The 20,551-nt window shown below is 46.0% G+C and overlaps 1 protein-coding gene across 8 annotated transcripts; it reads left to right on the forward strand.

Annotated features, from left to right (window-relative positions):
- Nucleotides 1-2,698: 2,698 nt before the first annotated feature.
- Nucleotides 2,699-20,123, forward strand: CHMP7 (charged multivesicular body protein 7). Of its 8 annotated transcripts, none has more exons than XM_043536269.1 (12): nucleotides 2,699-3,119; nucleotides 6,107-6,263; nucleotides 6,693-7,213; nucleotides 9,757-9,931; nucleotides 12,073-12,258; nucleotides 14,135-14,268; nucleotides 14,731-14,779; nucleotides 15,113-15,232; nucleotides 15,357-15,455; nucleotides 15,775-15,835; nucleotides 16,986-17,141; nucleotides 17,899-18,289. In XM_043536269.1, the coding sequence occupies exons 3-12, from the start codon at nucleotides 7,167-7,169 to the stop codon at nucleotides 17,967-17,969; spliced, it is 1,098 nt and encodes a 365-aa protein (XP_043392204.1). In that variant the 5' UTR covers nucleotides 2,699-3,119; nucleotides 6,107-6,263; nucleotides 6,693-7,166; the 3' UTR covers nucleotides 17,970-18,289. The 8 variants fall into 8 exon arrangements, with proteins under 8 accessions (XP_043392204.1, XP_043392205.1, XP_043392201.1 ...); XM_043536270.1 differs by having other exon boundaries at nucleotides 2,711-3,119; nucleotides 16,989-17,141; nucleotides 18,262-20,123; XM_043536264.1 differs by lacking the exons at nucleotides 2,699-3,119; nucleotides 6,107-6,263; nucleotides 6,693-7,213 and adding an exon at nucleotides 7,378-7,923.
- The last annotated feature ends 428 nt before the right edge of the window (nucleotides 20,124-20,551 follow it).

The raw sequence follows: 20,551 nt of genomic DNA on the forward strand, positions 1-20,551 counted from the left end.
GCAGCAGCTGCTGGCCGGGCACCCAGCTCTGAAGGCAGCGTTGCTGTCAGCAGCAGCACAGAATTGCAGAAGTAAGGATGGCAATGCCATACCATGCCACCCTTACTTCTGTGTAACATTTGACCTTTGCACTGGGAGAGGTGGCTATAGGAGGGCACGAGGGCAAATTTTGGGGTGGCTTTGGCTCCCGCAGCCGCCCCAGCCTCCCACCCAGTACTGCCCCGTCTGTGTGTCTGACTGTTAAATTTACTTTTTTTTTTTTTTTTTGGTGTGCTGATCTCAATGTTCTGACTGGTCTGCAGTTTAATGCAGCTCTTCAGCTGCTGAACAATCAAGCCCTCTAATGCAGTCTCCGTCCCACCTTTTTAGTCTCACGGCAACAAACCTGAGCACATGATACGACAATCCCCGCAGTCCAATTTCCTTAAAGTGGTGATAATACAAATATATATTTTGTTTAGGAGCAATGATCATTGCTTTATATGTTTACAATACTTTCTGAAGTAAATACGCTGCACTGCCGTGGAAGGGTATGTGTAATTTTCTAAAACGTTTGATTTAAATTATATATTTTATAGCAGTTGCTCTCTGTTTTGTGCATGTACTTTTGACCCCCACGTAATAACTTCATGACCCCCAGAGGGGGTCACAACCCCCAGATTGAGAGCCCCTGCCCTAAACCATTGCTTCCTGACTCCCTCACCCCAACACATCAGCCTCCGCCTCCTTTCCCTGATCAGAGTGTATTAGAAAATCCCCTGAATATTCTTGGAGAATTTTTTTAATAATCAACGATGTCAATACCCTTGCATTGCCAAGACAACCAAGATCCTGCATCAATGAGTAACCTGCCACAACGAATCATAAGAAGGGCCATATTGGATCAGACCAATGGCCCATCTAGCCCAGTATCCTTTCTTCTGACAGTGATTGATGCCAGATGCTTCAGAGGGAGTAGAGAAGACAGCGCATACAGAACAACCCAGTGACAAACCAGGGTGCAGTAACCCTCCTTCCTGAGCACCGTGCAATAATAAAGCAGAGACTGCAGTCTAAGGATTGACAGGCAACCCTACATCAACAAGCCAGCATGCACAGCCCAGCTCTTGAGAGTAGACTCCCAATAATAGCTCTGTGCATGCAGCTCAGCTGTCTTGAGCAATTCACCAATAACAAACCAAGGGCCAGATCCCGTAATTGGATCTGCATGGAGACAACCCAACACTTGCATAGAGCCTCACTGACTTAATTCAGGTTCCATGCAGGCACAGGGGTCTGCTCATGTAGATACGCTTGTGGTTGGCGTATCTACATGAGCAGACCCCTGTGCCTGCATGGCGTACAAGGCGTAAAGCTTATAATTGGCACAATAAACCAGCGCCCAGCGGCAGCCCTACAGTTGGGAGAAAATATTCAAGCCCCTGCGGTGATCCCCAAAATATTCTTGCCTGTGTGCTCCTATTTAAAGCCAAAGTTTCAGATGGGCCTCTAAACAATGCAACTGGAAAATCTGTGCAACACACCCCATTACAGACAGCAAAGAAGCCCCTTCACATCTGTGTTTCCAAACAAATGCTCTAGCAGGGGCATTTAAAAAAAACATTTGCAAATGGGATCCTTACTTTAAACCAATTCTATGGGAACATCTGAAAAGATGGTGAGGGTGAATCCTACAAAGTGTTCTGGTGCCCAGGAGAGTCACTGGAGGGGAGCAGAAGGGTCCCACAAAAAGGTAGGGGATGGGGGTAGTAATTGATGTGGCAGGAAGAGGGGCATATCAAATTGTTCAGGGGAGGATCACTGGTGACCCTGTTCAGTGTTTATATATATTTATATATATATATTGAGCAGGGGAGGTGGGACCCATCTCTTCCTAAACTTCATATCTTTTTACCTAGCTACAGGCCTGCCCCGGGGTGGAAGGACTGGTAGTCCTGTACAGTTCTATAGGAGACATTTCTTGCCAGTGAGAGGCCATTTCAAAGGCCTTGATCCACCAGATTATGGACAAGATAGTGTGATCCAGTGGTTAAGACACTGATTTGGGTCTCAGGAGATGTGAGTTCAATTCCTACCTCTGCCATTAAGCCCCTGGGTGACTTTGAGCAAATCGCATTGTGTCTGTATTTCCCCTCGTCTGTCTCATCTATTTAAATGGTAAGCTCTTCGAGGCTGTGACTGTCTCACTGTGTGTTTGTACAGCGCCTGGTACAATGAGGCACCGGTCTTGCCTTGCTGTGTGCTGCTGTGATATGAATAAATAATAATTCACACATAACTTTAAGAACAGGAATGGTCTCATTGAAGCCAAGTGAGGCAAATGAGTGACTTTCTCTTACGATCTAGAAATCTCACATATGGAGCTGCACAAAACTTCTAGAATTCACCTCGTCATCTTGCCAAAAGCACTGCTGAGCACAATGGAACCCAGGTTCGATGGGAGGGGTGCAGAGGTGGAGCCAGTGTGCCATGAGCTGGGTGGGGTGGGGTGGTTGGTTTTTTACTTTCTTAGAGCTTTGCCAGGTTCTTTTTACGTCCTCAGTTTAAATAGTTTTATGGTCTTGTAAAATCTAAACAACCACAGAGAAAAGCAAATAAACTCACACCTATAAAAGAATTTCTGTTCCTCTTGCTTATGATATCTCTGTAACCACAACCCTGTATGCAACAAGTGAATGTGTCCTGAATTCAGTACAGATTGGCAGCTACATCAGAACGTGTCTGCCGCTATGACTGGTTAGAAAAGGAGAATTCCGTTTTCAAACCAAGTTGTGGTTCTGCTATTTGTTGCCCTTCTGCTGTGAAGCAAAACCAAGAGCAACTGCAATCTTTAATGCAGAGAGAGCGAGAGACAGAGACACACTGGATTCGATAAAACAAGTTTATTAACTCCAAAGAGAGAGATTTTAAGTGAGTACAAGCCATGAGGCATAAGATTCAGAAATGGTTACATGAAAAATAAGGATAAAAAGCTTTCTCGTGCCTAACTTAACAAACTATATTAGATTCAAGCAAAGTTTCTCTACATATGCTTCCAGCAGTATTACTGACCAACCTCGAGGTCAGGACCTCTCCCCCAAGTCCGACGTCTGCTTCGTTTGTCTTCTCGGGTGCAAAGGGTGAGGTGGATAGTGAGACAGAGAGGGGTCCCTTGGGGTGTTTGTCGCTCCTTTTTATAATTTCAGTTCCCCTTTGGAAAGCATTTCCAGCTGAGAATCCGGAGACAAAGAGTCCGTGTGGAAGGATGTTCCCTGCTGGGTTTTTTCCACCTGTGTGAGCTTTCTTTGTTTTCTCCCTTCCCCCTTTCTGCTTGATGACTCTGTTTACTGCTTAAATGCAAATTAAGATGAGTATACACTCCTTTGTTCAAGACAGGTCTGTTTGACCAATTTGGTGCAATGTGAGTCTGAACATATATATTTTTAACATTGTACAGGGGGGAATTTATAACTTTACACACAATGCTACTGCACACATTTTTACCATGATCCTACTGATCAGCAAGTTACGAGTTTTCAAACGATACCTCACCAGGCATACCTTGTACCAAGATTATTACAACAGTGGCTAAGGTATGAGTACAGGGGTGCATTCCAGCGCAGGAGTCCCTCCAGATCAGGACTGAGGGACACTGCACTGGAAACATGCCCTGCGTCAGTTTGTGCTGTGACTGTTCTGTGAGGAAGCAGAGGACTTCAGAGGGCAAAGCTGTCAAGCTGCCACCCTTCAGCAGTAGAACGTTTTCTGAGAAATAAATGAGCAGGGCTTTAGTCTGTGACGCAAAAAAGCTCTGGTTTGGCTGCAGGGTCTGGGTGTATAAGGAAGGTCTTGCCAAGCAGCTTCGCTTCCTTTGGACGATCCCCAAGGTTGTGGGGGCAGGCTCACTTAGTATGCTGCCTTTTGGATCTCTGTGCGATCAGGTGACAAAGGGCTTCCTGCTCTGGAAGCATCCAGACAACTTAGAATCAGGACTCCGGGGACCACCTGCTAGGTTTTTTCCCAGAAGACTATCTTTCCATCCATCATAGGGCTATTGTTTTAAGAAACTGCTGTTCGTGCTCTGGTAGATGGTTTCCTTTGATTGGAACCACAGGACTCTCACAAGGTTTCCGCTGACATTTCCAGCTGGAGAAGAAATTTTTCAGCTCTGACAAGCATGCTGGGAAGAAAAAAGGGCCACATTTTCTAGTGGCATAATTCCACTGACTTCAGTGGAGTGGCATCAGCAGATAATTGGGCCCAGGATGGCCTCAGACCCCCTGCACGCTTGGCACACTCTTTATGCAGAAATCTGAGGGGATCAGGCCCTGTAATGGGTAGCGGGTGGATAAGGAATATTAAAGGAAATGTTTCTCAAAAGGAGGAGTACTTGTGGCACTTTAGAGACTAACACATTTATTTGGGCATAAGCTTTTTGTGGGCTTCATCGGATGCATGCAGTGGAAAATACAGTCGGAAGATATATATACACAGAGAACATGAAAAAATGGGTGTTGCCATACCAACTGTAATGAGACTAATCAATTAAGGTGGGCTATTATCAGCAGGAGATCCATGTGGAACTTTCACTCCTCTCCGACAAGCCAGTCCTCAGGACTCTCTGGTGCACGTGGGCAAAAAAGGGAAGCCGAACACAAGTAAAGCAAGACCTTGCATGTGAAAAAGAGCAATATAGCAATGCATACTTCTGCCCTCCTCACACACTTCATTCAGTTCCCTGCTCCAGCCATGTGCTTTAGAAGTAGAGTGACCAGACAGCAAGTGTGAAAAATCGGGACAGGGGGTGGGGAGTAATAGGCACCTATAGAAGAAAAAGACCCAAATATCAGGACTGTCCCTATAAAATAGGGACATCTGGTCACTCTGTTTAGAAGGGAGAGGAACAAACTGGTGGAGCACACTCTGAGGAGGTGCAGGAGAAGCTAGTGGGGTGACAGTGACAGCTGTAGAAATTGGCTGGGGAATAGGAGATATGTCCCAAATGTGGAAGAGATCTACCTCTATGGGGCAAACTAAAAGGAGCTAGGAAGTCTAGTTATGTACATTTGTACAGGAGGCATACTTTGCTTATAGCGGCACTGAGTTCCCACTGACCAGTGAGAAGAAACAAACAGTTGTAGTGAACACCTGCTTCTGAAAGGAAATAACAGCATTGATTCAAAGAGCCCTTTGTGCACAGTAAATGTTTGGCTACTTCAGAGCTGTCTGTTTAGATATCACTTTGATAGGTGCCTTAGAAATATGATAGATTAGACACATAATAGAGCAGCAGTTGCAACTTCCCCAATTAAAGTTGAGCTGAGCTTTCTGCTGAAGAGAGAATTTTTCATAGAGCTGTAAAATGCACATGCATAGGTAGATTGCCTTGAAAATTGCTGTTTCATACAGCTAGCTGGCAGGGTTTCCTTGATTGGATAAATACTTTTCAAATGAAGACACCTTCAGCAACTCCCACAGATTATGATTGGCCTTAGATTGTATATTTACTGATCGACATTTTTTTGTCATGAGAAACACCTAGTCTTCGGTCAATGGCTCAATTGCATAAAATTGTTCTGTTAGACGAGCACAAAATACAGAAGTCTTTATTTAGTTTTTCACCATGACAACCGTGATCACACAGTGACCTGATGCAATGACATTGCCGCTCAGTGGGGTGATCTTGCATTGCACAACATCATGACCGTTTGGTTAAAGTGATACCTTTTTGTACAATGTGATGGGGCTTTGCTCTTTTGCGATGAAGTTTCAATGTGACAAGATGACATTTTAATCCTAGATAGGGATGTTTGGCACATCCTGATGAGGAAGGATGATCCAGTGGTTGGGGCACTAGTCTAAGATCTGGGCAATCAGGGTTCAATTCCTGATCTGCTACAGACTTCCTGTATAACCTTGAGAAAGTTACTTAGTCTCAGTTCTCTAGCTGTAAATGGGGATAATAGCACTTCCCTACCTTACAGGGATGTTGTGAGAAGAAATATATTAAAGATTGACGTGCTCTGAGATCTACTGATGAAAAGTGCTATATAAGAGCTAAGTATTATTACATTGTGTTGTGAATTGATTATGATGCGTCAAGACAATCTCTCCTTTTTTATTCCAGCATTCAGCACAATGGGACCACCTATCTGATTGCTGCATTTGGGTGCTACTGTAGGATAAATGAAATTAAGTAATAATAATAATAATGAGGAATTTTTCTTCATTATGTTGTGAGGATGATGCTTTGCAAGTTGGATGACACTTGACCCCCCCCAGAGGTAATGTGGTGATAGTGTCACAATATATTATGATGCCATAGAATCATAGGACTGGAAGGGACCTTGAGAGGTCATTTAGTCAAGGCCCCTGCACTCATGGCAGGACTAAGTATTATCTAGACCATCCCTAACAGGTGTTTGTCTAACCTGCTCTTAAAAATCTCCAATGATGGAGCTTCTACAACCTCCCTAGGCAATTTATTCCAGTGCTTAACCCCCCTGACAGGAAGTTTTTCCTAATGTCCAACCTAAACCTCCCTGGCTGCAGTTTAAGCCCACTGTTTCTTGTCCTATCCTCAGAGGTTAAGAACAATTTTTCTCCCTCTTCCTTGTAACAACCTATATACTTGAAAACTGTTATCATGTCCCCTCTCAATCTTCTCTTTTCCAGACTAAACAAACCCAATTTTTTTCAATCGTCCCTCATAGGTCATGTTTTCTAGACCTTTCATCATTTTTGTTGCTCTTCTCTGGACTTTCTCCATGATTTGAGGTGATGTGAAACTTCAACCAAAGCTAATGATATGATGTGATAACGTTTGAATACACCATATTCTGATACTGTGTGATTGATGCCAGTTTGGACCTAGCTACGTGATATTGGGACATGTTATTTCACGCTGTGAAGGCATTTTGACCCAAAGTGGTAATGATGATGCGTGATCCTGTTGTGCCATGGCGTGACGCCGGTTGGATGGAGTGAGCTGACATTTTAAGACAACCTCAGTATGCTGTGACCTTTCAGCACGCCTCAGACTGATGGGACGTGTTGTTTTGCCGGGCCGCGCTGAAGTGCATCATGTGGCATCCCCACCCCACGTTCTGAGGTGACAGGGTGTCATTTGGGAACGTCGTGATGTCACAGTGACTTGATGAGGCCCGGCACACCGTGACGCCATTCCCATGCCCTGCCCTGTGACACGTGTGGAGACCGCCCCACCCCGCCCGAGGTATGGCGGTGACGTGCTGGTGTGATGTCATGTCACCGTGCTCGGACATGATGATGTCATTCTGAAGCACCGTGATGTCATGGGGTTACCACACACAGCTTTCTCCTTGCAGCATGATGCTGGCATGGATATTTGGGGGGGGGGGTCCCATGTTGGGGGTGGCACTGGCACCCCCAGCAGCCACACAGGGGCGGGAAAAAGGTCCCTCTGCCCCCCCATCCCAGCTCCCGCAATGCATTTCGGGAAGAAAACTTTGCCCGGCCCGCCAGTCAGCCGCATGGCGCATGCGCGGGAAGGCCTCACAAACGGGGCTGGGGCGGCGGCGCATGCGCCGTGCTGCTGCCCGGTAGTGAGGGGCTACGGGCCGCGGCTGGGCGAAGGGGGAGGCTAGGCCGCGTTGGGAGCCGGGGGCTCGCGTAGATGTGCTCGCCGGCGGAGGCGCTTCCCGGGCCGGCCCCGGAGGGGGCCCTGCCCCCGGAGTGGGAGTCGGACGAGGAGCGTATGGCCTTCCTGTTCTCGGCCTTCAAGCAGAGCCGGGAGGTGAACAGCACCGAGTGGGACAGCAAGATGGGCTTCTGGGCCGAGCTGGTGCTGGGCCGGGGCCGCCGCCGCGGGGCGGTGCGGACCTGCCTGCGGGAGCTACAGCAGGCCTTCGAGCGCCGCGGCAGCGTCCCGCTGGGGCTGGGCACCGTGCTGCGCGAGCTGCTCAGGTACCGGGGCGGGGCTGGGGGGAGAGCCGGGGGCGGGGCGCAGGTGGTGTGGGGCGCTTGGGGCATTAAGGCAGGGCAGTATGCTGGGGGTCTCTGGGGGTGCCTGGGGGCCACTAGGTGCAGGTACAGGGGTGGGGTACTGGGAGCAATATGCTGGGGGTGCGTGGGGGTCACTAGGTGCAGGGCGCAGGGGTGGGGTACTGGGAGCAATATGCTGGGGGGTCTCTGGAGGTGACTGGGGGTCACTAGGTGCAGGGCGCAGGGGTGGGGTACTGGGAGCAATATGATGGGGGTCTCTGGAGGTGACTGGGGGTCACTAGGTGCAGGGCGCAGGGGTGGGGTACTGGGAGCAATATGGTGGGGGTCTCTGGAGGTGACTGGGGGTCACTAGGTGCAGGGCGCAGGGGTGGGGTACTGGAGCAATATGCTGGGGGTTCCTGGAGGTGCAGCGTGTGGGGCATTTAGAGAGGACAGTTTTCTGGGGCGTTACTGGAGATGCAAGTCATAGGAGTGCAGAGGGCATGTGGTAGTAGCGAGAGCAATATCCTGGTGGGTTTGGGGTTCAGGGAGGCAAGGGACATGGAGCACTAGGGTGCATGGTATGCTGGGTGTCCTTGGGTGCAAGGAAATGCTGGGAGGGATGTGGGACGCCGAGGGGGTAATATGCCGGTGATCACTAGGGTGTGCTGGGCACAGAACGTTGGGGCATTACGGTGGGAAAGGTGGTAGGAGTTGTGGAGTACTGATGGGCATGGATCAGAGGGGGCACTGGGCTGAAAGGGTGATAGGGAGCAGTATGCTAGGGTTCACTGGGAAGCTTGGGTGCTGGAAACAAATGGGTAGCAGGAAAGGTTCATAAAGGGTGCTTGAGGCAGAAGGAGTTAGTGGGCATAGGGAGCAATATGCTTAGGGACACTGGGAAGGCTGCTTTCTGTGAAAGTGCAGTGGGGCCACATTGTAGTGGGTGCTGGGAGGCCAGTGTGCCACAGGCCTCTGGAGAGGAGAATTAGGTTTGGTGCTGTAGAAGCTGCTTGGGCACTGGAGGTAACTTTTTGCTTTTTCAAAGGCTCTATCCAGCGTAGGGAGCAACAGCACTGAGATTGTTCCCCTTTGAAAATACTTAAGGAACACGCTGCACATTTTATGCCAATCGGAAAATCTTTTACCTACTGATGTTATAAATCACACACAAAATGGTCATGTCTGGAGTAAATCAGAGAAGAAAATGATTTGTGTTTCCAGTTTATGTACTTTATGCATATTGTCAAATGCACAATCACTATAAGAGCTTCACTGCAGCCAGTTTCCTTTGTGTGTGTGTGTGTCTCTCTTATTTTCACATGGTAAAGTGAGAGAACAACATAGGAAAATATTTGTAAAATCAGCAAAGTTGCAAGAGGATGTGTAGGCAGAGGAAGTCCCTTGAACTACTTTCTATAAATTTGCAGTGTGGAAAATCCCCACACAAATAAGAAAGGAAAATGACTACAGGGAAGATTTTATAGTAAACCATTGTGTATAAATTCTGTCAAAAGCACAAAGTAAATAAACTGGAAATACAGTAGTCGTTTTTGAGCATTTTTATATTGTACTGTACATACACTTTTATTTTAAATTGAGATTTCAAATTGATGTCCAAATAATCCCTCAGTTAGACAATCTTGTGAAATCTACTGGAATTGTGAACCAACTTATATGTTCTGTGCTGGGGAAATGTTACTGCTAAAGATGATTCTCCACAGAGATCTCTGCATGCACTGATGATTCCATCTGCACAGTGGGGACTGGGTTGCCACGTCCATTTCTAATTCTTGTATTTCTTACTCTCTTCAGACGTGGCAAACTGCAGAGGGAGTCAGATTTCATAGCCAGTGTAGACAGCAGCTGGATCTCGTGGGGTGTGGGAATCTTCATTCTGAAGCCCCTGAAATGGACCCTGTCGAGTGTGCTGGGTGACAGTAAAGTGCCTGAGGAGGAGGAAGTGCTGATTTTTGTGGAGCTACTTCAGGTGAACGTTTCACTGTCTGGAGCTTTCTCTGGTTACCCCTGTTATGAGGATGGAATATGTGTATGTGTGGGGAGGGTGTTGAGATGGGTTTTCCTTGAATCACATTATAAAGATTTCCCCAGATTAACAGGAAAGGGTCAGAGTTGAATAAGAGACCTTCATCTCTACTCACATACATTCAAAAACCCAAGAGAAGGGAGGGGGGTTGAATGGCTCATAGTTGGGACATAGAGCCCTTCTCCTCTACATATATGTTCAGATATCAGTGTAATGGCCGTTAAATGACTTCTGTAAAATGAGTTGATGGGTTTTCAGTTCATTTTCTCGTGAATGACAGTGCATCATAACACACGAGCAGAGTTGTTAGTCTCTGCTGTGAGGCCACTCTTCTCTTACATTTAAAAAGGGCCTCCTCCAAGTTAAGTTTGAGGTATATATATTTTTTTCAGTACAGTATGTGTGCAAGCCTGCGGATTACTGTCTGAGCACCATCTGTTCTATAGATACATACATAAGTGTCAGGGACTGTCCATCCAGTATCTCTTGTCTTCATTGAATTTACACATGCAACTTTAAAATTAAATTGAAGCAGCGTTTATACACTTTTCAGTCATGATTATACGTGCGTCGCCAAACCTGTGAATGGCCCTTGTTTATGGCAACTTTTGACGTTTAAAAATAGAGGCAGATTCTCAACTGGTGTAAATCAGTGTTGCCCCATTTGGCCTAAGTGGCACTGCATCTGATTCCTTTAGTTGGCCCTATGTCCTTGAGTTAGCTGAACTAAAAAATAAGAGTTTGAAGTGAAAAATCAACTAAAAAAAAATCACACATCTTTCTGAACTTTTGTTACCTATTTTAATTACAAGCAGCAGATTAAAAGTTTATAACTCACTGGGATTATAGAGAATTCTTTTCTCTGTTCAACTTGTTTGCACTGTGCACTTGACAGCATTCAGTGTAGAGTTGCACGGTTGTTTCCTGGATAGTCAGTGTCCCATATGAGAATGGGGCATTTAAACAGCATCCGTAAATAAACGGTTTTAAAAAAAAAAAGTGACCGTAAAGCCTCAAACGTTCACTGTGGGATTCAGGGGCAGATGGAATTCATGATACTGCATTCAACTCTTTAAAGATTTCAAGTTTAAATGTGTCTTTCATTTTGAAAAGGGACATGTATTTTGTGTTACATGTGGAAAAAATGGCTTCACTGATCAAGTTGAAATTTAAAAAAAATGTTTGAGTTGGGACGAAGTCAAAAAGGAAAACCTTTGAGAAGCATAGAAAGGGCTATGGAATGGCTTACTCACCATGCAGAGTCTGTTGCTTATTTTGGTATATGCTTTGGCAGAGGAAACAGGAAGCTTGCAGTTCCGCTTCCTCAGGAACTGAGGGAACAAGTGATTCTCCTATACTCCATTAGCAATGCTGTTCTTAAAGAATTACAAACTTTCCCTTTTTTTAAATTTTATAAACAGTTCTTTTAATTTAACTTTCATAGTCCACTTTTAGCCCTGGGACTTTTAGAAACATTACTGTGTAACATATGCAATAAATAAAATATACCCACAGACCTCCTAAAATACAAAAGTCACCTTTCCCCAAAGTTCTAGACCAGAGCTATGATACCAGGTAACTTATAAGCCTCTGGGAAGAGAATACAGAGAGAATTTGATTGGCAGAGGAGGAGACATAGGAGTGTAAACACATTAGTTTGGAATGGATATGAAAGCTGATAAGGGCATGGTGCTTTTTAAAAATGAAACATAAACCCTTAGTATTCCTGTGAGGTTAGGTGTGTTATCCCCATTTTACAGATGGGGGAGAGGTGAAGTGACTTGCCTCACTTGGGATTACTACTCCACAGCTTCTGGCTCCCATTCCTGTGCTCATATCTCTACACCATGCTATTGTCGCTATGTTATGAGTTAAGACATGTGAGCTATACATTATGTGTAGATTTGCTGGTAAAATATTCTTGAATTGATATACATGGCTTGTGTGGGCCATGATACAATGCTGTTGTGACTCTTCACCTGTGTATGAAATCTACATTGGCACAGAGATGTCAGATTGGCACCCATTGCAGTAATAAGAAAGGGATCCCAATGCACGCTAACAGTTTTGTTCCTTTCCTTCAGGAAAAGGCAGAGGAAGTGTATCGCCTCTATCAGAATTCTGCACTCTCTTCCCACCCTGTTGTTGTCCTCTCAGAATTGCGTTCACTCTGTGCCAGCATATGTCCGGATGAGAGGACATTCTATCTACTGCTGCTCCAGCTGCAGAAGGAAAAGAGGGTCACGGTCATGGAGCAGAATAGAGAGAAGGTGCAGAATGGCAGATGAAATTTAATGTTGATAAATGCAAAGGAATGCACGTTGGGAAGCATCACCCCATTTTATGTATAAAACGATGGGGTCTAAATTAGCTGTTACCACTCAAGAAAGAGATCTTGGAGTCATTGTGGCTAGTTCTCTGAAAACATCCACTCAATGTGCAGCGTCAGTCAAAAAAGCAAACAGAATGCTGGGAATAATTAAGGAAGGGATAGATAATAGGACAGAAAATATCATGTTGTCTCTATATAAATCCATGGTTCGCCCACATCTTGAATACTGGGTGCAGATGTGGTCGCCCCAATCCAAAAAAGATGGATTGGAATTGGAAAAGGTTCAGAAAAGGGCAGCAAAAATTACTAGGGGTATGGAATGGCTTCCATGTGAGGAGAGATTAATAAGACTGGCACTTTTGAGCTTGGAAAAGAGACGGCTAAGGGGAGATGTGATTGAAGTCTACACTTTCTCGATACCAGTCATGATTTTAGATAAGGAAGTGTTGAGTTTGCTCCTTCTCATAACACAAGAACTAGGGGTCACCAAATGAAATTAATAGGCAGCAGGTTTAAAACAAATAAAAGGAAGTATTTCTTCACGCAACGCACAGTCAACCTATGGAACTCCTTGCCAGAGGATGTTATGAAGGCCAAGACCATAACAGGGTTCAAAAAAGAACTAGATAAATTCATGGATGATAAGTCCGTCAATGGCGTCCCTTGCCTCTGTTTGCCAGAAGCTGGGAATGAGTGACGGAAGATGGATCACTTGATGTTTACCTGTTCTGTTCATTCCCTCTGCGGCACCAGGCACTGGCCGCTGTCGGAAGACAGGATACCGGGCTAGATGGACCCTTGGTCTGACCCAGTAGGGCCATTCTTACTTAGAGAAAGTGTGATCCCATTCCTGTCTTGCATTCTGTTTGGCTGACAGGGCACTAATTTTTATGGGTAAATGCCAGTGTCTTCCATTAGCCATTCACCTTGTATGTGTACAGGAAGAAATGGTTTTTCCCCTTTATCATAAGCTGGTGGTGCGGGGCTGAGGGTTTGGAGTGTTCACTAAATGAAGGGTCTAAATTCCACTCCCCAAACAATCTTGTAAATATATAGGGCTGTTCACTCCAAAGAATTCTACACTTTAGAAGCTGATAGGCAAGATATAGACCCGGGTTACTTGGTGTTCTTCCAGAAACACTACCCAGTGGTCTAGGACAGGAAAAAAAGGAGAACACTGTAACCAGTTGAAGATGCATTTTGGAGTGGTTGAATGTAATCTTTCCAGCTGTAATTTGGCCACAGCACTGGGGTTAATACTACAGCTCTTGTGGGGTGGGCTATACCATAGGCTTTCTGATGACTGTAAGTGGTTTTGATGTCAGTTTTACATCTAATCTGAATGATGACACCTTCAGCTGTGTAGTGCCCGCTAATATTATGCAGGGGCACAGTTTAGATAGTAGTAATACTTGGTCACGTCACATATTCAAAGTGCGGCACAAACACTAAGTAATTGGTGTTGAGTCCAAAAGAAGAATGCCCCCATGGAATTACCCAACACCACGGCAGTTTCTGGGCATTCCTTTGAGGCATCGTGGCTGCATGCTAACGTGGCTCAGATGTGATATTTTACTGGATTATAGCACAAGCTGGCATTGCCCTTTCTTTAGACTCTAGTTTACCAGTGATCTTTTTAGTATTACGGGCCCAAAGCTGAACAGGGAACTGTGATGGCAGAGTTTACACAGCCTTTTATTTTTTTAAGGAAGAAGTCTTGCTTTCTTGGTGTAGATGTTGCTCTAGAGATTCCGGCTTGTGAGAACACAAATCCTACAGTCTGGCAATTCAGTAATTTGCTGCTCCTCCTTTAGATAGTTAAGTTTGCCCGAGGTCTGCATGCCAAAGTATCCCCAGTGAATGATGTGGACATCGGGGTCTATCAGCTAATGCAGAGTGAGCAGCTGCTATCACAGAAGGTGGAGTCCCTTTCCCAGGAAGCAGAGAGGTAATGGGTGTGTGTGTCCATCCGTCCGTCCTTCAGCTCTGGGGAAAAAACTTTGCTTGTGACCTGGCCCTTAGTGCATGTATAATGTGTTGCTGAGGGACTTTTTTCACACAGTTACAAGAAGAAAAAAAAAAGGTAAGAAATGCCTCTTATTTGCCTGTTGGGTGCATGGGGAACGAAGTATGGTAACCCAGGGTTGCCCACTCATTTTACCCTGTCTCTCCACAGTCAGCCACTTGCCATGTGTTGTCCTTGGATGCACCCCAGAATACTTTGTATCATTTCCTACTAGGCATCCTGGAAAGTGGTGGAGTGGTTTATGGGGTGCGCTGGATCTAAGCGAGTCAGTTGCAAGTGGCTGAACAGTGGTAGAGGGGAGGATGGGGTGGAGAATATCACAGCTGTTTCATGACCCCCTCCCGCTTATAGGCTTGAGCGTCTCCTTGCCCTCTGTCCTTGCAGGTGTAAAGAAGATGCCCGGAGCGCTTGTAGAGCTGGCAAAAAGCAGTTGGTAAGTATACCCTGACCCTGCCTGTTCTGCTTGGGAAGCTGTGGTCTTGGAACTGTGATACGAGATGGGCAACTGCTGAGTTTCAATGTTGCATGCCAAGACCGTTCTGAGACCTGCAAAACCTACTGCTATGGCAGAGGGGCTTGATTCACATGGTGTCACATCATGCAAACATTGTGGTCTGGAGGAGGATGCTGAGGAGAGTTTGAGGGCATCTCAGTCCTAACGTCAGCCCAAGGCGTGTGCTTTGCTGCACTGGAATACTTGTTTTAAGAAGGGACTTTTTTGGGATGCTGCCTGATTTCTGATCCAAGGTTGTGTGTATGTTCCCAGGCACTGAGATGTTTGAAGTCCAAGCGAAGGACAGAGCGGCGGATCGAAGAGCTCCTTTCCAAGCTGGATGCAGTTCAGGGCATCTTGGATCGTATATATGCTTCTCAGACAGATCAGATGGTAGTGTGCTTCTTCCACCTCTCGCTTCATACGTTCATGTTGCTGCTCAAGTTTGCTTTGCTAGTGTAGTCTAAGGAACACATTCCTAACAGAAGTAACATACCTTTCTTTTCTCCTTATTAAGGTGTTCAATGCCTATCAGGCTGGAGTAGGAGCTCTGAAACTGTCCATGAAAGATGTCACTGTGGAGAAGGCAGAGAACCTGGTGGATCAGATTCAGGAGGTATTGTGAGATGATGGTGGCATATAAGAACCGATAGGGAAACAGTGGGTGAATGTACTAGGCACATTTCCCAGGCGGTAGACATGAGGCTTCTGATACTGTTTTGCCCTTATGCTCTGCATGTCTCTTGGGCTGTAGGATCCATACAACTTACTTCCATGTTACTTCTTTGTCCTTAAAATACCTGCGATATTAGCACTTTAAGTGCTGGTAGATGCTCTCTGATCTCTTACAGCGCTCATTTGTGTAGCGTCTAACTGCGGTCAAAACTACTCGAAGGGCTTTGTTGCACAGCCATGTACTGTTAATTCTCTTCCAGCTTTGTGACACCCAGGACGAAGTCGTTCAGGCTCTGGCAGGAATGTCAATCAATGGCTTGGGTGAGTTCATCCATTTTGTGGGCTTTCCCTCCTCTTCTCTCCTCCTCTCCTTCCCCCGCCCCCCCGCCCGCCCCCCACACACCATTCAGGTACTTGCCAGTGGCTGTTCTCTGAGAATAGGCAGTTGTTCTCAGCCCTTCAGAGTCCTCTGCTCTACTGGTGCCTTGTAGAGGGAGAAAGCATTTACAGGTAGTCTCCTGGTATCTGATCACTGATTGCAAGTGACTCAACAGGTAGAGTCATAGGACTGGAAGGGACCTCGAGAGGTCATCTAGTCCAGTCCCCTGCACTCATGGCAGGACTTAGTGTTAGGTAGATGGAGAACTGGGAATGGGAGCCAGCTTGCAGTTGGACTCCTCCAAACATACAAGCTCCTAGAACTACTGGCGGTCCTCCAAGGTTGAGGCTGTAAACTAGTGAGTAGTTTAGTCTCTTTTTTGGATGGACACTCTTAGCTTTAGAAATGTCTTTCTTTCTTCCTGGTTTATCTTTACAGCACCTCCCTGTGTTGCTATCTGTCTCTTCCAAAACACTTCCCCGCCCCCAGACCCTCCACCACACACAGGCTTCAGCAGTGATACCCTCTGACTGAGGTTAGGATGTATCAGCCCCTACTACCTTTAGCAGACAGAGGCTTCCCACCCCAGTCCTAGGTGTTGAACTTTCAACTCCTTCTGCCCTGTGGCATGAGGTCCCTGTCTGAGGAAGACGCATGCAGCGCTGCTCATGGTTTTGGAGAATAGGAGAGTTGCAGTGGTTCTCTTTCTGGCTTGAAGTAACTTTGGTGGAGGCTGAAACTGGGACATTAGTCCTTGTTCTGAACTTGACTTGTAAAGTCAGTGTTAAGTTTTCTTACATGAACAGGAATCTGTGCAAACCACCAGGTAAAAGACGAGTTGGCAGGAGCTTTTCAGGCTCAGGTTCTCAAGTGTAACGTCCCCTTTGATAGGGCTGTGACATTTGGCTTAGTGTCCAGCCGTGAGTGAGCAGCTCTTCCAGTGATGTAGGATTGTCCTTGCAGCACTCTCCTGCTACAATACCTTCCTTGCCCACAGGGATGTTTTGCTTATATGGTCTTCCAGCCCATTTCCTGTGCTATGAGGGTTTGTTTAATTCCTCCAGAGATTGATTTGTTTGTTCTTTACCCTAGCAGAGGTTGACAGTGAGGAACTTGAGAAGGAACTGGATAGTCTCCTCCGGGACTCCACTAAAGAGCCTGTGGACCTGCCTCCTGTTCCCCAGAAGCCTCTGCTTCCCAGCATCTCTGATACTGAGCTTGAAGCAGAGTTGGAGAAGGACAATGGACGTATGTATCAGCAAACAATCTTAGCTGGTGGCCTACTACTGGGATCAAAGCCAACCACATATCAAGAGGTGGTGGCTCTCTGTCCACATGCTAACAGTCAAATGTCCTGCTCTACAAATTCACCGCTTTGCCGTAAATTAGCACCACCTGGCAGTCTTGGCACAGAGGCTAAGCACGATATGGACCAGGAAAGCGTAGTTACCTCGAAACCTCTGTCAGTGAGGTTTCAAGGGTTGCCCTATTAGAGGGGTGCTGCAGGGTGGGGGGGTAAGCATATTCTACCCCTGCCCATGTCATCCCTATTCTGTGGCTAAATGACTATAGTCTCCTTGGCTGTGAATCCAGCATTATATTATCACAGAGAGAGGACACCCTTCTCTGAGCAGGCCTACTCCCATTTACGGTGAAACAGAGAGTTCTCCTACTTTAATAGCTAGTGGAAACTGTTTTCCAGGTAGTTAACTCCTTCTGAAAGCAAAGCACTCTGAAGAACTGGGTGGAGCCATCTGTGTGTGTCGTTGTTGTAAAAGTGTGTTTTGGTCCATTTTATAAATATTGATAGGCCCATAGCTAAAACAGTTTATCTGCCAGGTCCTTGAATATGCTGCAGGCCCTCTTTGTGTTCTTCTAGGCCCTGCATCCCCTCGTCTTTTCATGTCGGTGATACAGATGCTTAAATTGGCCACCAGTCTCAGCTTCACCTAGTAATAATGAGTGACTTAATTCCTTTTTTTTTTTTTTTAATTAACCTTAACAGACTGGATCAAATCAGTTGTGCCTCTAATCTCGAAAAGTAGTAAATATCAGAAGCTTCAGAGGAAGGCATGAAATCTTCTGATGATTGAATGACCTGCCCATAGAATTTTCTTCATGTCTTTGAGCAGTTAGTAACTTTCCTATGTCCTAAACCATGCGGGTTAGTATCCTTTACATCTGAGGGCAAACCCTAGGTGGTATGCTATTTAAGTGTCAAGAAACCACTATGGATTTACAAAGTATGGGGGGCTTAGTTACTTTTTGCCTGTGTCTGTCTTCAGGACTTAGGATATAGTTGGTCTTTCTTTGACCCATTCTGCTGCTAAACGCTCACTTTTCTTCTCTGTTGCTTCTTCATTTGTAGGTTTGGCACAAAAGACTGCTTCTACATACTCTGAACCCAAAAGAGCTCTGGGACTGGGTCTCTAACAGCGACCTGCTGCTGTAATTTGAGAAGTTGTCTTAAGCTTGCTTAACTAGTGACCATAACTTTAAAAAGTAACTTTTGGAGTGTGGGCTAATGCCCCCTCTTTACTGGATATCACTTTGCTAAACGACAGGATCTACTGCCATGACAATCCACCCTTTCTGGAACTGATCCTAGCTGGTGTTGCTGTCGTCTCTTTAGTGTCCGTATCTACACTGGTCTCAGTTTGACTTGTTATCCCAAGTCGCCTACGATGTTCACTCTTGCCAATGAGCTCTGTCTTCCCTGCAGGATTACAATTCCTGAGCTCTCCTACTTCATAACCGTCTGTTTTGCTATGGCCAGCGTTGAGGAGAACCTGAAACGCAGTAGGATCACAGCTGCTTGACCTCTGGCTGTTTGTGTGGTTGTGTAAAACATTTGGCACGTAACATAGGTACTGTTCTTGACACTCATCTATCTGCAGCAAGCTTACACACATGTTGATCGTACTATCTATCTTTCCTCGTTTGTATTTGCACGATTGTGGTCGAGACCAATAACTGTTTTAGTGTATGAGACGTGTTGCCACTAGGGGGCAGCAATTGCCAGCACAAAATGAAAGTTACTCCTCTCTTTGTAATACACTAAGGCCTTGAAAGGAGACCTGCAAACGATTTTTAAAATGAAGATGTTGCTTTTTAGGCTGCATGATGATAAAGGCCAGCAGTGTTAAGTTTCTGCTTGTTTTTTACTTGTAGAAATAACAGATAGCTCAAGCTTAAGTCTTCCCTGCCTTTGCTGGAGAACTTCTGGGGAGTCACAGGGATGGCTCATTTGAGCTTTTTAGACCATCACTGAATGGGTGGGGATTTTGTATCCTTTTCCAAAGTGTTCCTTAGATAGAGGTATTAACAGTAAAACAGCTCATTAAACAGTCTAACAATCATCTCTTTTAAGTTTGCAGTCTTGAGATGTCATAATTTCGCTAGGACACCAGTTGTCCTAGAGAAGAACTGAATTTCTAATGTAAAAAGACAAGCAGAAGGAAATAAACTTTAGGAGCTGCCTTTGTTCATTAGGGAGAAGTGCAATTCCTCTTTGCAGGTCACTTTTACTATGCTTCTCACATACATGGAAGAGGGTAAGTCTGATCTGTCTTGCTTCCAGTTGCATCTAGCATGGCTGGATTAGCTGCTTTAGGCGAGGCAGGTGCTTCCAACTGTGCTCTTGTGTGTCCTGGCTTCGGATGGGAGCACTGTGCCCCAGACACTGTGCCCCAGTGGTGAGTACCAAGTGTAGTCTGACCCCAGGAAAGAAGGCTATAGGGTGGACTAGGGGTGTGTACATTTGTAACTGGTCTCCTACTTCTGTCCCCACATTTGAGTCAATGTCTGCTTGTTGGGTGTTAGCCCTATCCTGCCTCCTGTACCAGTGGCTCTCCATTGCTCAAGCCAGGTGGAGGGCGGTCTGGATGAATAGTAATAATGGGTCATGGAGTAATGAACAGGGGAAGGGGCACTGGACCTCGCCCAACTCCAGGAGAGCGGGGAGAGAACTACCAGCGAAGTGTCTACAGTCTGCTGCATCTGAACACAGCCAGCTTCTCTTCTACTCCCCCGCACAAATACCATTACTGTTCCTGAGTGGAGACCCACCCCCTGTGGAGGGCATGGTGCGAGGGGTTAGCAAGTCACATGGGCCGCAAACACAATCATACTAAATCATTTTAATCTCCGTGTTCCTTTCCTATGTAAAGAGAAAGGGGAAACGGTTGCTGTTTTTTCTACCTGCTGTGTAATAAAGAGGGAAAAAAACCAGAAACGTCCATTGTGCTGCCAGTTTCTCTCTCGCATTATCTCTGAGATGGATCACATTATTAATGCTGCTCCCATGGTGCTTCCAACACCTATGATGGAAAGATGGCTCACTAAACATAAATGGGCAGCTGACAGTGGTTTGACTTCAAAAACAGAGTGATGGATAATCCATGTACCCGGCTGTTGGATGTACCCACAACATGACCTCCGTAGGAAAGAGCAGCTAGTGCTCTGTACTGCGTCTAAATTAAAACAGGCAGTTGCTTTCAGTGAGGGAGACAGCCCTGCTGGCTTGTGGTTCAGGAGCCCTGGCGTGTTCGTGAGCGTTGGCTTTAAAAGCTGTTTGATTTAAAAGCTGTCTCTTTGCTCTTCAGGGTACGCCATCCTTTCTGCCTCTTCTTTCCCACGTTTTTCCTTCTTCTTTCCCA

Source organism: Chelonia mydas, chromosome 26 (assembly GCF_015237465.2).
Source record: "Chelonia mydas isolate rCheMyd1 chromosome 26, rCheMyd1.pri.v2, whole genome shotgun sequence".
Classification (NCBI taxonomy): domain Eukaryota; kingdom Metazoa; phylum Chordata; order Testudines; family Cheloniidae; genus Chelonia; species Chelonia mydas.

Bases quoted from the DNA above. Each gene is read 5' to 3' on its own strand.
- CHMP7 (XM_043536264.1), top strand. From the start codon at position 7,634: ATGTGCTCGCCGGCGGAGGCGCTTCCCGGGCCGGCCCCGGAGGGGGCC. The intron at 12,259-14,134 runs GTGCAGAATGGC...CTCCTCCTTTAG, and splicing joins TGGAGCAGAATAGAGAGAAG to ATAGTTAAGTTTGCCCGAGG. The intron at 15,233-15,356 runs GTAGTGTGCTTC...CTCCTTATTAAG, and splicing joins CTTCTCAGACAGATCAGATG to GTGTTCAATGCCTATCAGGC.